Below are 15,291 nucleotides of genomic sequence, written 5' to 3'. Positions count from 1 at the left end.
AAGAGTGGAGCGAAATAATTTTCTCACCTTCGCCACAAGTAAAGTTGAAATAAACTTCTTCGCCACTTACAAGGTCCACGTCAGTCACAACCTGGTCTACATCACTCTCATCTAAAGATTTGACTACTTGGTTAAATGGGAAAATAAATTTATCAACCACTTCAATGATCACCTGAAATATAGCATTTATATTATGTATTATAATATTAAAATAATCTCATATTATGGAAGGTTCCTAAGAAAATCGATAAATTGCATTGTTTAAGAAAATATTCAAATTATGTGCTCACAGGATACAATAGCATATCTAGGTAATGGCCTGATATCTTTTATACCTACTCACTCACTCTTCATCATCATAAAACTTTCAAATATTTGAAAAGGCATAAACAAAAGAACACTGATTGGTAAATTATAATAAAAGCGTAATTTGAATTCTTGTAGCATAAAATGAAGAGCTGTTATTTGTATTAGAATTTAATACTTAACTTACCGAAGCACTGGCCTCATCAATTACGAGATCATTTGAATCAAACAATTTAGCTATTACTTTGACAGTATTTATTGAAATATCCAAAGTTGCACTAGAAGAGATCATGCCTGTTTCAGAGTCAATAATAAATATATTTCCTGAAAGAAAAATAATAGTGCAAATTAGAACTCATTTATACATAACCTTTGAATTACATAATAGAATATATACAATATTTAGCAGGAACACAGCTCTTTTATATTCTTATGGAACAAACGAATCCATAGTAGCCCTCAGGGAAACAGACTTAGCTATTCTCCTACCTACTCAAACATCCTTTATGAGAAATTTTGAGATACAGTAAACTCTTTTTAATTCAAACTTAGATAATTCGAACAAAAACTCATTTCCCTTGAAATAACCAATGTTAAAAATTCATGTGTAATTTGAATTTTTGAACCCTTTATTTGGATAAATTGAAATCTGCTATCAAGGGACTGCCGTAGGGAAGAGAAGTTTCTGTTTGCTGTTATTCGGCCTCCACCTCACCTCAATAACATGGTATAACCCACCCTTTTTGTGTGAGGTGTTGATCCTTAAATCCCAACTAGCCAATGAATGGTAAAGGTCTTCTTATCTACCCTCGGTTCTCTGTTGTGATTCGTCAGGGTGCATTGTTCACATTATCAAAGCATGGAGTGTAAACTAGCTTAACATTAGAAAAAAAAAGTCAAAGTTCTAGGAGAAAATGATAACAATGTAAAAATAAACAAACAGATGCAAACAGCAATCACAAACTTCTTGAAGTGAGAACAGGTAGGTAATGTTGTTACTTAATTATGTGATTTTATGTGTTAACACAGTGCAGTTAACATGTTTTCCACTTACTTGTAGCTTAATTACTATTGTGAGAGGAATTGTTTTTGGCTTGCACAGTAGGAACATGCATACAGTACAGTAATTTTTATTGTAAGATCCATTGCATGTTCATTATTTTTGTTTGTACAGTACTACAGTCTGTCTTATTGGTTTGCTAATTTGAATTTTGGATAATTTGAACTTTTTCATGTCTCCTTGGAGTTTGAATTAAAAGAAGTCCCCTGTATCTATTATTTTGATAGGCGATAACAGAAATGAAGTTCAGTTACTTAGTTTCCCAATGGAATAATGACTTACCACAGAAAGTTGAGTGGAAAATGCAGGAACCTGGTCATAACCTTTATGTTTTCAATTAGACTGATTTGTTCTACCTTTCCTCATAATACCAGTGCAAATGACACTAAATTATGTACATGTGTATATAAGGTATTTGTGCACAAAAATTACAGTTTCAAATGCTTCAATATAATTAAATTCTCTAATCATTGTAGTGTATCTATTGAATAAAAAAATGATAACATGATACAAACAAATTATCTACCCTGTATTTTACAATTTCTTGAAATTACTTAATTACTCCTGTATTAGCTTATTCCTCACTTATGTCTATCTGATCAGAAAAAATAGATTGAAAATCAATTTTATGTGAGACTTTACGATGATCTGATTGAAATTATCTCTATTGTTCGAAGCTTTAAGATCTGAATGTTCATATTATTCCAGTCTGTTACTTCAGATGATGTGAGGAGGGTAACAAAAATGCAGCCAGAAGTGGGCAACTTTCAAATTTCTTAATAACTTCATTATTGGCACATGTCTTGCATGAACTCAAACAGGAACCCAAACTTTCACTCTTAGTACTACATGGCAATATTGAAGAAAAGGATATGTTTCAGTGTCATATTAACACACCTTGCTCCGAACCAATGCAAAATGAGTGCCCAAAAATTTATAATCATAATAATCATAATCGTTGACCCCAACCCAAAGAATAGTACAAAACAATGGAAGTTCTTTGATTGGCAATATAATGCTTGTGTATGAAACATCATTTACTATAAATAAATTTGTCACTGAAGCCAGTCAGTGAATGATAACATCTGGCCAAGTTATTTCCGTAATTTGATCATGTGAAAATCAAGTTAAGAAAAACAATGATGTCTAAATTCTGGAATATTAAAAGAATACTTGATATCAGTTATCTAAAAAGTCATATAATTAGATTAATACTAAATGATACAGCCAATTGTTGGACAAAGTTGGGTAAAATATTTCTAAGGGTATTTTCTAGAGTAAGTTACACAACTCATGCTGCAAGGAAGGCATGACAGGTAAATAAAATAACTTCAATGGAAGCTAATAATATTGTGAAGACCATTGCAAATAAGAATTAGTTGTAACATTGAGTCCAACTTATGTCACATGGTTAGTTATATTTTTTTGAAATTTTCACACATTTCAAACATATTTATTTTCTCCCATTTTGTTGCATTTTAAAACTTTTTACCCTGTGAAGGTCTCTTTGCAGACAGAGGCTCTGGGCTGTAACCTCCTTACGTCATCCCCTGAATTTTGGTCTACTACTTACCATTACCTGTACAGTAATATGAAAAATTAACTTATAATGATATATTTTGGAAATGACAAGTATGTGAAATAATAATAATAATAATATTTTACATGTTTCGAATTTATTTAAAGATCAATCCAAGACATCAATTGAAAACAAGGAACCTTATATCGTATAAAAATAATAAAAAAATACTCTGTGAAAATCATCGCTTAAATGCCATACAAGAAAAGTGAAAAAAATTGAAATTTTCTGCCATCCTCCATGACAGAGTGGTTAGCACAGCATGATATGATATCAGGAGATCACAGTTTTGAATCCTGGCCTGTGCATAGAGGTCCTTTGCAAGTGTCTCTTCATCAATTTCATCACTCATCTTCATCTTTGAGATTAGCCAAAAATGACAGAAAAGCAAAGTAATATAAAGCAATTGAAATTTTCTGTGTTATGTCTATGTATATTTCCAAACTATATCATACAGCAGCTCATAAAAAACCCACTAATTATTAATTTTTAATCAGGTAACTGAAAGAAATATTGTTCATTAGAATTACAATGAAAGTACATTAATGAAGATACAGGAAAACCACATATGCAGTAAACAAACTTAACTTTGAATCTCAAATAACACACACACAGTCACAAATTCATCAACAAATGTGTACGAGTAAATATTCACAAACATAAACATATTGACAAGAACTGAAACACTATGGTCAGAGACCAAGATAATTGATGTTCATTGTGAAATGTATGTACAAGTACAACTACAAAGATACAAGTACGGATGTTTACATAGAATGCATATTCCTTAATTTTCAAATGTATTTATCATAAAGATAAACTTCAAGATAGTAACCTTACGTATTTCTGGACTTCCTCCATGAAGTACGCTGAACTCAACTTGACAAAAAAGGTGTGTGATCTTCAAAACACTGTTTTATTACGCTTCAGCTCAACAACATTAGTGAAACTTGGACTATTTTTGGTAGAAACCTGCATGTTCACCAACAATGAAAATAATATAAATTCACCTGTGCAAAGGTTTGAAGTTTTAATTCTCTATTTTTTGATGTATAGGTAGCTGTAGAAATAGATAAAATGTAAGAAATTTAAACTTTGGGAAGGTAAAATCAAGATTCCACTGTACATAATTTTAAAATGATTTTAATACATATGAGTGTTATAAAATTTTGTTACACATTCCATATTTACTTAGCTCAGGACAGTTTGGGGAGTTTATCACAAGATTATGGCAAAAATCGCTTAATATGCCAATATTTGTGTTGTTCAATTTTTTATAAAAAATATATTTGATTTGATTAATTTTTTGTTATTTAGCATTGCTTTTCTTCCACTTTTAGCTAATTGCAACATTGAGGATGAATGATGATGAAATAAATTGATTAAGGGATACTCACAAAGGAAACATATGCCCAGGCTGGGATTCAAACCCAGAGCAAATTTCATTGTAGCACACTGTACTAATCACTAGTCAGTCTGTCATAGAGTGTGTATGTATGTATGTATATATGTATATACCTAGTCTGGCCATAAATACTGTTGCACACTATTTTGTGAATAATTTGAATATGGTTTCAGATTTTTAAATGTTCTTTTAGTATGTTACACTTACATATATTACACGCAAACAGCACCAATCAGTTTTCAAAATGTACACTTTACACCTTCACACAGCCTCGAAGTGTCCCTGGCCAGGCATCTATTGCAGCAGGGATGGTTTTGATGGGAAAGTCTGCCCCTGCTGCCATCAAGGAGCACTTTTAACTTTCAATTAGAGTGTGTCTCTCCTCGCAGACAGTCCCCTCTAGCTCTGAGCACAGTTTGAAGTCGAAGGTACTGAGATCATGGCTATCAGATAGCCAATCGAAAGTGGAGATGAAATCGAGTACACTGGTCTCCAGTAGGGATGGCCAAAAGGATCCGGATCCGAAAAATCCGGATCCGCGGGTCCGGGTCTGAAAGTTCCGGATCTGAATCCGGATCCGAGAGTTCGAATCCACGGATCCGGATCCGGGTCTGAAAGTTTCGGATCTGGATCCAGATCCGAGAGTTTCGGATCTCAATCCCATTATAATATTACCACACCTTAAAAGGTATTATGATTTTCGATTACAAAGAAATTTTTCGTTAGTCCTAGAAGATTTTTTTTCAAGTGTTGTTCCTAAAATACTTTGCTACGCATCGGCTAACACACTCGTGCACAAATGTCAGAGGTGATTTTGTAAATGCCTTTGAAACGAATATGTATTCATTCGAATGTATTGGAAATAAAAACACACATAAATGTGAGACATTCCATTCCAGGATGAAACCTTTAACATATATAACAAGATAGAAATGTTATACAAAAATTATACAATTGTTCTACAGTTACAGTTTTACAAATTAAAATAAAACATTATAATATATGCAGTGTTAAATAATTACAAAGTGTAAGACTAACAAGGGAGGTTATCTAAGTGTCCCCCTCCGATTTCCATGAAATTTGGCAGTATAGTGGGGCCCAAAGGAAGAATTACGTGTTTTTTTTGTTTCAGCTAGAAACGGTTTTAGGGGGCAAAACCCCCTCAAATGTCAAGATGAGGGCAAATTGAAGTGAGGATCTGACCCCTGTTTCCCTCCGATTTCCATGAAACTTGGCAGGTGTATAGTGGGGCCCAATGGAAGAAATACGTGTTTTTTTGTTTCAGCTAAAATACGGTTTTAGGGGGCAAAACCCCCTCAAATGTCAAGATGAGGACAAATTGAAGTGAAGATCTGACCCCTGTGTCCCCCTCCGATTTCCATGATACTTGGCAGGTGTGTGTATAAACGGACCCAAATGAAGATACACGTGTTTTTTTTTGTTTCGGCTAAAAAACGGTTTTAGGGGGCAAACCCCCTCCCCCACAAATGTCAATATGAGGACAAATTTAAGTGTGCATTTGACTTATGTGTCCCCCTCCGATTTCCATGAAACTTGGCAGGTGTATAGTGGGGCCCAAATTAAGAAATACGTTTTTTTTTGTTTCAGCTAAAAAACAGTTTTACAGGGCGAAACCCACCCAATTGTCAAGATGAGGACAAATTGAAGTAGGGATCTGACCCCTGTGTCCCCCTCCGATTTCCATGAAACTTGGCAGGTGTATAGAGGGGCCCAAAGGAAGAATTACTTGTTTTTTTGTTTCAGCTAAAAACTGTTTTAGGGGGAAAAATCCCCTCAAATGTCAAGATGAGGACAAATTGAAGTAAGGATCTGACCCCTGTGTCCCCCTCCGATTTCCATGAAACTTGGCAGGTGTGTGTATAAACGGGCACAAATAAAGAAATAAGTGTTTCTTTGTTTCAGCAAAAAATTTGTTCTAGGGGGCAACCTCCTCTCAAATGTCAAGATGAGGACAAATTGAAGTGGGGATCTGACCCCTGTGTTCCCCTCCGATTTCCATGAAACGTGGCAGGTATATAGAGGGGCCCAAAGAAAGAATTACGTGTTTTTTTGTTTCAGCTAAAAACTGTTTTAGGGGGCAAAATCCCCTTAAATGTCAAGATGAGGACAAATTGAAGTAAGGATCTGTACCCCTGTGTTCCCCTCCGATTTTCATGAAACTTGGAGGTGTATAGAGGGGCCCAAAAGAAGAAATACGTGTTTTTTTTTGTTTCGGCTAAAAAACTGTTTTAGGGAGCAAAACCCGCCTCAAATGTCAAGATGACAAATTCACGTGGGGATCATCTGACCCCTGTGTCCCCCTCGGATTTCCATGAAATTTGGCAGGTGTATAGATAGGCCCTATGCCCCCTGTTTCTTCCTATGCCATATTTACGTGGTTTCGGGGTCAGATCCCCACGTCAATTTCTCCTCGTCTTGACATTTGAGGGGTGGGGCCTCTATACACCTGCCAAGTTTCATGGAAATCGGAGGGGGAGACTTAGACCTCCCTTGTAAATGTATTAATTAATTGCAAATCGTGCACGCGCGCACACACACTATATATATATGTGTGTATGTGTATTTTATATATATATATATATATATATATATATATTAGCAGGTAACAATAGGCCTATGTTATAAGCACATTCTTAATTTCCAAAGAAGCGCATGTGGGATGGCAAAACGGATCCGGATCCGAAAATTCCGGATCTGGATCCAAAAGTACTGGATCCGGAACCGAAAGTTTTGGATCCGGATCTGAAAATTCCGGATCTGCGGATCCGGATCCGAAAAAATTTAGGATCCGGATCCTTATGATCCGGAACCAACCGGATCCGGATTTCGGATCCGCCAGGATCCGGATCTGGCCATCCCTAGTCTCCAGTCACCATCACATCATCCTTGCCTTATTAGCTGAGGCAGAACATTTCTTGAACATCCAGGATTCATTGTGAAACATTGTTTGGTTCAACAGTGTCACGAGAGGGTCCAGGACACTTTCCACATACACTTTCGCATGGCTTTTAAGCCCTTTTCTCAAACATGAGGCCTGGTGGAACTCTCATAGCTCACCCCCCCCCCCCAATCAAACCATGACTGAGGAGGGCTGGTGGCATATCTGATTTTTGGGAACTCTCTCACAAACTTCTCGATAGTTTGAAGCATACACCCTTTCATTTTGGCACATAAAACTTTTTTCAGTGTTGAACAATTTCTTATCAATGAAGAGAATCCTTCAATGCCCATTGGCAATGTACCACTGCAGGAGCCGTCTCGATTTCAGTTTCCTCTGCTTCTTCACTTGTGTCGTCAGGAAATTTCCAGCACTCCACCGGTAAGCTCCAATTCCAAGGTCTTCATTAAGTACCCTGAACATTGATTGTTGTGAAATATTCAGCTCCTGTGCCATTAACACTTGCTTCCGGATGGGATTTTGGCAGTTGGGAGCCATCACTGTGTGAAGTTGACCAACTCTTGGGTGATCTTTCATGCTACCAGTATCATCGAATCTCTGGATTGCCTGATACACAAACCTTTTGCTGATCTTCGAGATTTTTAGGGGATGGACAATCTCAGTGAGTGACTTCCCAACCATATGCAGAGCAAGTACAGCTACTCTGTTTTCATATTCACCCCACTCTATGCTAAGGATAAGAAGATACATGCTTTATATATATATATATATATATATATATATATATAAAGTGAAAGAAAGAGTACAGAGGAAACACTCACCAGACACACAAAAGCTTCAAATTTTCGAGGTAGGTACTGCATCATCAGGAGTAGAAAATATAATTGTTAAATATGCTACATGAACAGTGCGATAGCATGGCCTGCAGTCTTGCCAGGATCAGAAGAAAAGGTATTGACAGTGCCACACACGGAAAAATGTTCCTTTGCCAGGCTGTCAAAAACTGTGAGTGGTGAAAGATGTTATGAGAGGCAATGGGTGTTGCTGAAGGTGAGGGGTGGGTGTGGGGGAACATTACTGGGTGGCCTTGTTCAGGCCAGGGGATGTGGTTGCACTCATGGCTGATATGTAGGCCCTCTCTCATCTTTTTCATACTGAGGTGTAGGTGAATTGGGGCAAGGATTGGATGATTGCTATGCAGAAGCAGTCATTGAAAGGAATATTGTGGTGGGAATATTATTATTTTGTTTTAACCCTATCATACCAGTGATAAAAAGAAACTTACCCATCCAAGGAGAGGAGAGGGAAGTTCATAAGCCTGCACTTTCTTTTTACCAGCAAAATGCAAGGGTCGTGGCCTAAATACGAAAGTGTTTATTTCATATGTGTAAAAATGTACTTCTTTATTCCTTGACATATTTTCTGTTTTATATACCCAAAACACTTGTTAATTGATTGATTGATTTGGTTTATTTTACTTTGCTTTTCTACCACTTTTGGATGATTGATGGTATGATGTAATCTATGAAGAGACACTCCACTATTGAGGTCAGCTACCACAAAATTGGGATGAAACATGATTCTGAAATTGATATTTGCATTTCCATTTTGATCTTTTTTCCTACAATTGTGGTTCTTCAGTGACTAGGATTGCAAGTATGAAAAAAGCTACTAAGGGAAATAGATCGATGTGAGTAGACATTTGCTGGAAAATCGCTCTAGAAATGCTTAAATATTTTTATATGTAGAGTGAAATGAAGTGTCATTCAGTTTATATATATACAGGGTGACTGGTAATTAGATGTATTCCCTGAAAGGGGTTAAAGTAGAGACAATTTGCAATAAATTTGACCATATGATACCCTGTCCGAAAATTAGTAGTTTTCGAGATAATCGAATTTCTTTTGTTTCTTTAAAAAATGACAATTTTCCACATAAAAACATGAACTGAGAAAAAACTGCTCATTGTATGGAACTTATTTCAGCGTTTTCTGATAGCTAACGAATAAGTGGTTCGTTGAAAAAAAAGTTTTTCCCAAATAACAATCACATGTAGGTAACGGGTGGGTCTAAACTTACAAGTGATGATAAAAAAATGCACTCTTAGTTTACTTGGCAACGTATTAATAACAAAAATGGTATGACACAAAGCGTACAAATTACTTAAATTACTTCCTTGTGACATCAGCTATCCAACAAGGTACAAATGTTGCTAACATTCACATTTGTGTACAAGAAATAATGCTTCATTCATCTTCATGTGAATGGAATCAATTGAACAATACAATTAAAGAACATTACACGTCTTTCTCAAAGTGGGCACCTATGTTACGAAATCAGGCACGCAGGTTTTTACAAACATTTGGTATCTTAACTAGTGATGTGATGGTGTCCTTGATGTGCTGACCAGCTGTTAAGATCCTCTCCCTGAGCTCTTCTTGCGAGTTTACCGGTGTCTTGTCATGTGGCTCCAAATGTAAAAGTCGGCAGGCGTCAAATCGATCGGGGGATTGAGCTGGGCAGTCATCATGTTGATAAATCATGTCACGTCTTGTAGCTAGAGGCACATCCTCCAACAACATTGCCATCCCATTCCTCAAAAAATGTTCATAAGTGATGCCATTTAAGATTTGGGGCAGGAAAAATGGCTTGATCAAATGATTGTTCATGACGCCTATCCAAACTTCTGCCTGGGCATGCGACAGTGGCTGGATGAAAATTACCCAAAGAAATGGATTGGCCGAAGTGGCCCGTTTCCCTGGCCGGCTCGATCCCCCGATTTGACGCTTTGCGACTTCTACATTTTTAGCCAAATGACAAGACACCGGTAAACTCGCAAGAAGAGCTCAGGTAGAGGTTCTTAACAGCTGGTCAACACACCAAGGACACCATCACATCACTAGTTAAGATACCAAATGTTTGTAAAAACCTGTGTGCCTGCTTTCGTAACGGAGGTGCCCACTTTGAGAAAGACGTGTAATGTTCTTTAATTGTATTGTTCAATTGATTCCATTCACATGAAGATGAATGAAGTATTATTTCTTGTACACAAATGTGAATGTTAGCAACATTTGTACCTTGTTGGATAGCTGATGTCACAAGGAAGTAATTTAAGTAATTTGTACGCTTTGTGTCATACCATTTTTGTTATTAATACGTTGCCAAGTAAACTAAGAGTGCATTTTTTTATCATCACTTGTAAGTTTAGACCCACCCGTTACCTACATGTGATTGTTATTTGGGAAAAACTTTTTTTTCAACGAACCACTTATTCGTTAGCTATCAGAAAACGCTGAAATAAGTTCCATACAATGAGCAGTTTTTTCTCAGTTCATGTTTTTATGTGGAAAATTGTCATTTTTTAAAGAAACAAAAGAAATTCGATTATCTCGAAAACTACTAATTTTCGGACAGGGTATCATATGGTCAAATTTATTGCAAATTGTCTCTACTTTAACCCCTTTCAGGGAATACATCTAATTACCAGTCACCCTGTATATATAACAAAGAAGGAGAAAGGAAACACTCACCAGACAGTGGAAACAATTCGAATTTTCGCTAGCTTAATCGTAGCATCTTCAGAGTAGAAAGAAAGAGACGGAACCGGAAGTTGGAGCCCAGCAGATTTGCCACGTCCCGATTGAAGAGGAAGCGGTGTGTAGAACGAAGAAAACACTGTTTCATCACCAGGCAGGTCGAAAACTGTGAGTGGGTGGGATGGGTTGGGAGGGTGGGAGTGTGGGCTTAGTTGGTTGGAAGCATCAGATGAGGTGGAGAAGTTACTGGGTGCCCTTGTTCAGACCAGGTTGAGTGGTTGCACTCATGACTGATATATAGGCCCTCTTCCATCTTTTGAAAACAGAGGTGTTGGCTGGTTGGGGTAAGAGATGGATGATCGATACCCGGAAGCAGTCGTTGAAAGGGATATTGTGGTGGTTGGTATGGTCGGTGACTGTGTAGTCCAGGTTGTGGGTGGAGGAGCGGTGGTTATTGATGCGGAGGTTGAGGGCAGTTGATGTTTTTCCTAGGTAAAAATCACCATAGATATTGCAGGTGAGGATGTAAATCAGGTTTGAGACATGGCAAACCTCTTCATGGGCAAACTTGAGCCACAGTTCCTGGATACCCAACCCCTCCAACCCCTCCTCTGGCTTCTCTTCATCGACGACATCTTTATTCTCTGGACACATGGCGAACCAACCTTATCAGCTTTCCTGGACCAACTTAATCACTTTCGTTCTATAAAATTCACCTGGATGCACTCCCCCAACCAGATCACCTTCTTGGATGGACGTGCACATCGAGGGAGGACATCTGACAACCACTATCCACATAAAACCCACCAACCACATGCAATACCTACACTTCTCCAGCTCCCACCCGTTCCACACCAAAAAAGCCATTCCATTCTCCCTGGTCCTCAGGGGACAGCGCCTCAACACTTCACCCACCTCCTGCCAGAATTATAACCTCCGCCTACACCAAGTCCTGGTCAACCGTGGATATCCCTCCATCCTGGTCACCAGACAAATATCGTGAGCTGCTTCACACACCACTACCACCAAGAAACCTTTTGCCACCAACCCATCTGCACTCATCACCCAATATCATCCCCACCTCAACAAAATCAGGCACACACTACACTCTCTTCTCCCCATTCTCCACAGTGATCCTGAAACCAAAAACATATTTCCCGACAAGACCAGAGTGGTTTTCAAATGCTCACCCCCCCCCCTCCCAACCTCCAAAACATCCTGGTCCACAATACCCCTCTGCCCATAAATGCAACCGCCCTAGGTGCAAAACCTGCCCATCCTCATTACCTCTCACACTCTCCAGGTGCACACGGCCACTGGCAAATTTACCCTCCACCCCAAAGGGACCTGCCATGCCTCAAACCTGATCTACATCCTCACCTGCAACAACTGTGGTGATTTTTACCTGGGGAAAACATCAACTGCCCTCAACCTCCGCATCAATAACCACCGCTCCTCCACCACAACCTGGACTTCACAGTCGCCATCCATACCAACTACCACAATATCCATTTCAACGATTGATTCCAGGTAGCAATCATCCATCTCTTACCCCAACCAGTGTGACGTCCGAGAAAAAATCGAAGAAACTAGGTCACGAATATTTAGTTCCAAATGTGGCATGCAGAGGCACCTACTGACAAGTAAGGGAAAGTACAGACAGTGCAATCTAGTTGCAAATAAGGAAACTAGGTGCACCGAGAAGCTTCACTAAAGGAATTTTGTAGCAGCCTTTGGATGGGAACGTAAGAATACGAAAAAGAACGCTACACCAGCCAACACCTCTGTTCGAAAAAGATGGGAGATGACCTATATATCAGCCATGAGTGCAACCACTCCACCTGGCCTGAACAAGTCCACCCAGTAACTTCCCCACCTCATTCGATGATCTCCCCCAACCCATCCCACCCACTCACAGTTTTCGATGTGCCTGGTGAGGACACAGTGTTTTTTTCCATTCTACGCACCGCTTCCTCTTCTGCTGGGCTCCAACTTCCGGTTCTGTCTCTTTCTTCCTACTCTGAAGATGCTAGGATTAAGCTAGCAAAAATTCGAATTTTTTCCACTGTCTGGTGAGTGTTTCCTTTCTCCTTCTTTGATTTTTATTTAGCCCTTTTGGCCCTCCTTGTTTTTATCTCTCTTTCTTTCTCTCTCTCTCTCTCTCTCTCTATATATATATATATATACATTTATATGCATTACAACATAATTAATTGCAGTGTTTTTCTGTTATCTTAGCAAATCCATTACTTTTATTGCCATTTTCGAACTCAGCATGTTGAATTCATTGAGAAATTACTATTTTTGTTTCTGGAGTAAACAAAAAGTTAATATTTGTAGGCCAGTGTTATCTGTCATACATATATACAGAAGTGTGGAAAAGGAAGAAAGCTGAAAAGGCCAGTGAGCATCAAATTATGCATTGATTACATACATTTATCTCATTGTTGGAAGAAGCATGAACATTGTAAACCATAGTACATTTCATATCATCTCATGTCTGCATCCTATTTCTTCATAAGTTTATTTTTTTAAACTTGTCTTGAGTTCATATACTTACCAGTATTTTGTAACTCATAAGTAATATTTCCTGGGAAAATGGATGTTGCATGTACCCTTAAATGCACAGTTTCATTTGCAAGAAATGTAGAATGATAAATATCTTGATCAAATTGAATTTTGACACAAGGCAACTGGATGTGAAGTACTGTACCAGCAGGATTAATCGAGTTGCTTGATTTAGCCTACAAAAAAGTCAATATTACAAATATACTGAATTATAAAATATTTTGACACAAAAATATAAGAAGTAATAGTAGTGATATTCTTTTCAAAATAGTTTATCTAATTGAATTCATAATTTTTGTAGTTTCATTTTTATTGCTTCCTGTTAATATTATTTCATGTCTCAAACATAATCCAAATAGAGGCCAGAAATTTGTATTGCACAGATGGTATAAATGAACAGTTTAGAAAATTTATTAATGAAAGTAATGTAATAGTAGAAAAAGCAACTGCAACTGTATTTGTGTGTGTGTGTGTGTGTGTGTGTGAGTGTTTGTTTGGGTCTGTTAGCAGGTTAGGATATGCCTTTGCAGGTCATTTCTGTAGGAATTGAGAGGACATGCATGTTGCCAAATGATTCACCATAATTGTGATTTTTGTTTTTGTAATATATGAATATATAAGATTCATGTACCTAAAAATTATTTTATTGTTTTTTTATATAACAAAAAAGGAACCACTTTCAGCAAGCTTAAACTGTACATACGACATATTTACTACAAAAAATACAAGAGATCTTCATATGCAGATCGCATCTCCTATGTTAAATTACTAAATGAATTCTCATGTGATACACTTCAATGAAGACGCGAAACGGCTGACCATATATTCCTATATAAACTTGTCAATGGTATACTTGAGTGTGAAAATCTTATACAGTTGATAAACTTTAACGTCAATTATAAGGTATTAAGAGTAAGACAACCATTTTACTGCAATAAATCAAACACAAAATTCCATAAAAATTCTCCAATCATTAGATTATTAAGTAAACATAATAATATTGTCCCGAATGGAATTGATTTGGATTTTGCTTTTAATATTAAAAACTATCTATATAGTTTAAACAACATATTAGATATAATATACAAATAAAACAGATCTAATTCTAGAGTGATTTATTTATAGTCTCAAATACAAGTTATAGCTTTCTAAATTTTGTATACATATAAACGAATTCAAATTTGAACTTTTGCTTTGTATTGATTATTCCTGTTTCCTATTTAAATAGTGCTATTCGTATAATTTCTTTATTCTTCTCAAGCTTTTATAGTTTGTTACTTGTTTATGTTTTGTTTCTTCTGTCCTTTAGTTTTTCCTCTGTTCAAAATTTGTAATATGTATATGTATGTAATTTTTTGTATTTGTGTAACTTTTGTATTTGTATAACTTTTTGTATTCATATTTATCTAATGTTTTGTGTAATAATTACTATGTGTTTGTATCATGTATTATATATTTATGTAAATTATATTGTATATAGCAAATTGTAATGCCTATTGTAATTGGAGCATTCGCTCTGTTATAGGCGATTGGTTAATAAATAAATAAATAAATAAATTAACACCAATGCTCCAATATTGCTAATTTCTAAAGCTGGTAAATTGAATACTGAATATATGCTTTGTGTATTCTGAGTCTCCTTGATAATGTAGTAAGAGTAATTCCATTGTCTTGCAATCAATGGAATGGCAGGTTCAATCTCAGATGGTGACACATTTTACAGTGCTTTGGATTGCACTTTAAAGTGAGGGTCTAGTTCTGATTAGCCTATCTAAGCATAAAGTGTACTTATAATAAATTTTATATATTCTTGATCAATACAACAGTATAATAAACCACACAATTCATTGTACCATTTTTTAGTTTTGTTTCAACCTAAGTTACAAAAGATGTTACGCTATAATGGAAATATAATAT

The 15,291-nt window shown here is 36.7% G+C and overlaps 1 protein-coding gene across 2 annotated transcripts in view; it reads right to left on the bottom strand.

Annotated features, from left to right (window-relative positions):
- LOC146003238 (protocadherin Fat 1-like) overlaps window positions 1–15,291 on the bottom strand; it is a 246,955-nt gene that overhangs the window by 46,988 nt on the left and 184,676 nt on the right. The window contains exons 9-11 of one of the 2 annotated variants that reach the window (XM_083141413.1): window positions 13,367–13,550; window positions 494–630; window positions 28–172 (exon numbers count right to left, since the gene is read on the bottom strand). In XM_083141413.1, the coding sequence (XP_082997539.1) occupies window positions 28–172; window positions 494–630; window positions 13,367–13,550 (466 nt within the window). The remainder of the gene's footprint in view (window positions 1–27; window positions 173–493; window positions 631–13,366; window positions 13,551–15,291) is intronic. The other variant, XM_083141412.1, reaches the window with a different exon arrangement.

The sequence above is a fragment of the Lepisma saccharinum genome, chromosome 20 (genome assembly GCF_977018435.1).
Source record: "Lepisma saccharinum chromosome 20, izLepSacc3.1, whole genome shotgun sequence".
NCBI classification, from domain to species: Eukaryota; Metazoa; Arthropoda; class Insecta; order Zygentoma; family Lepismatidae; genus Lepisma; species Lepisma saccharinum.
This window is presented reverse-complemented; position numbering and strand designations above follow the sequence as displayed.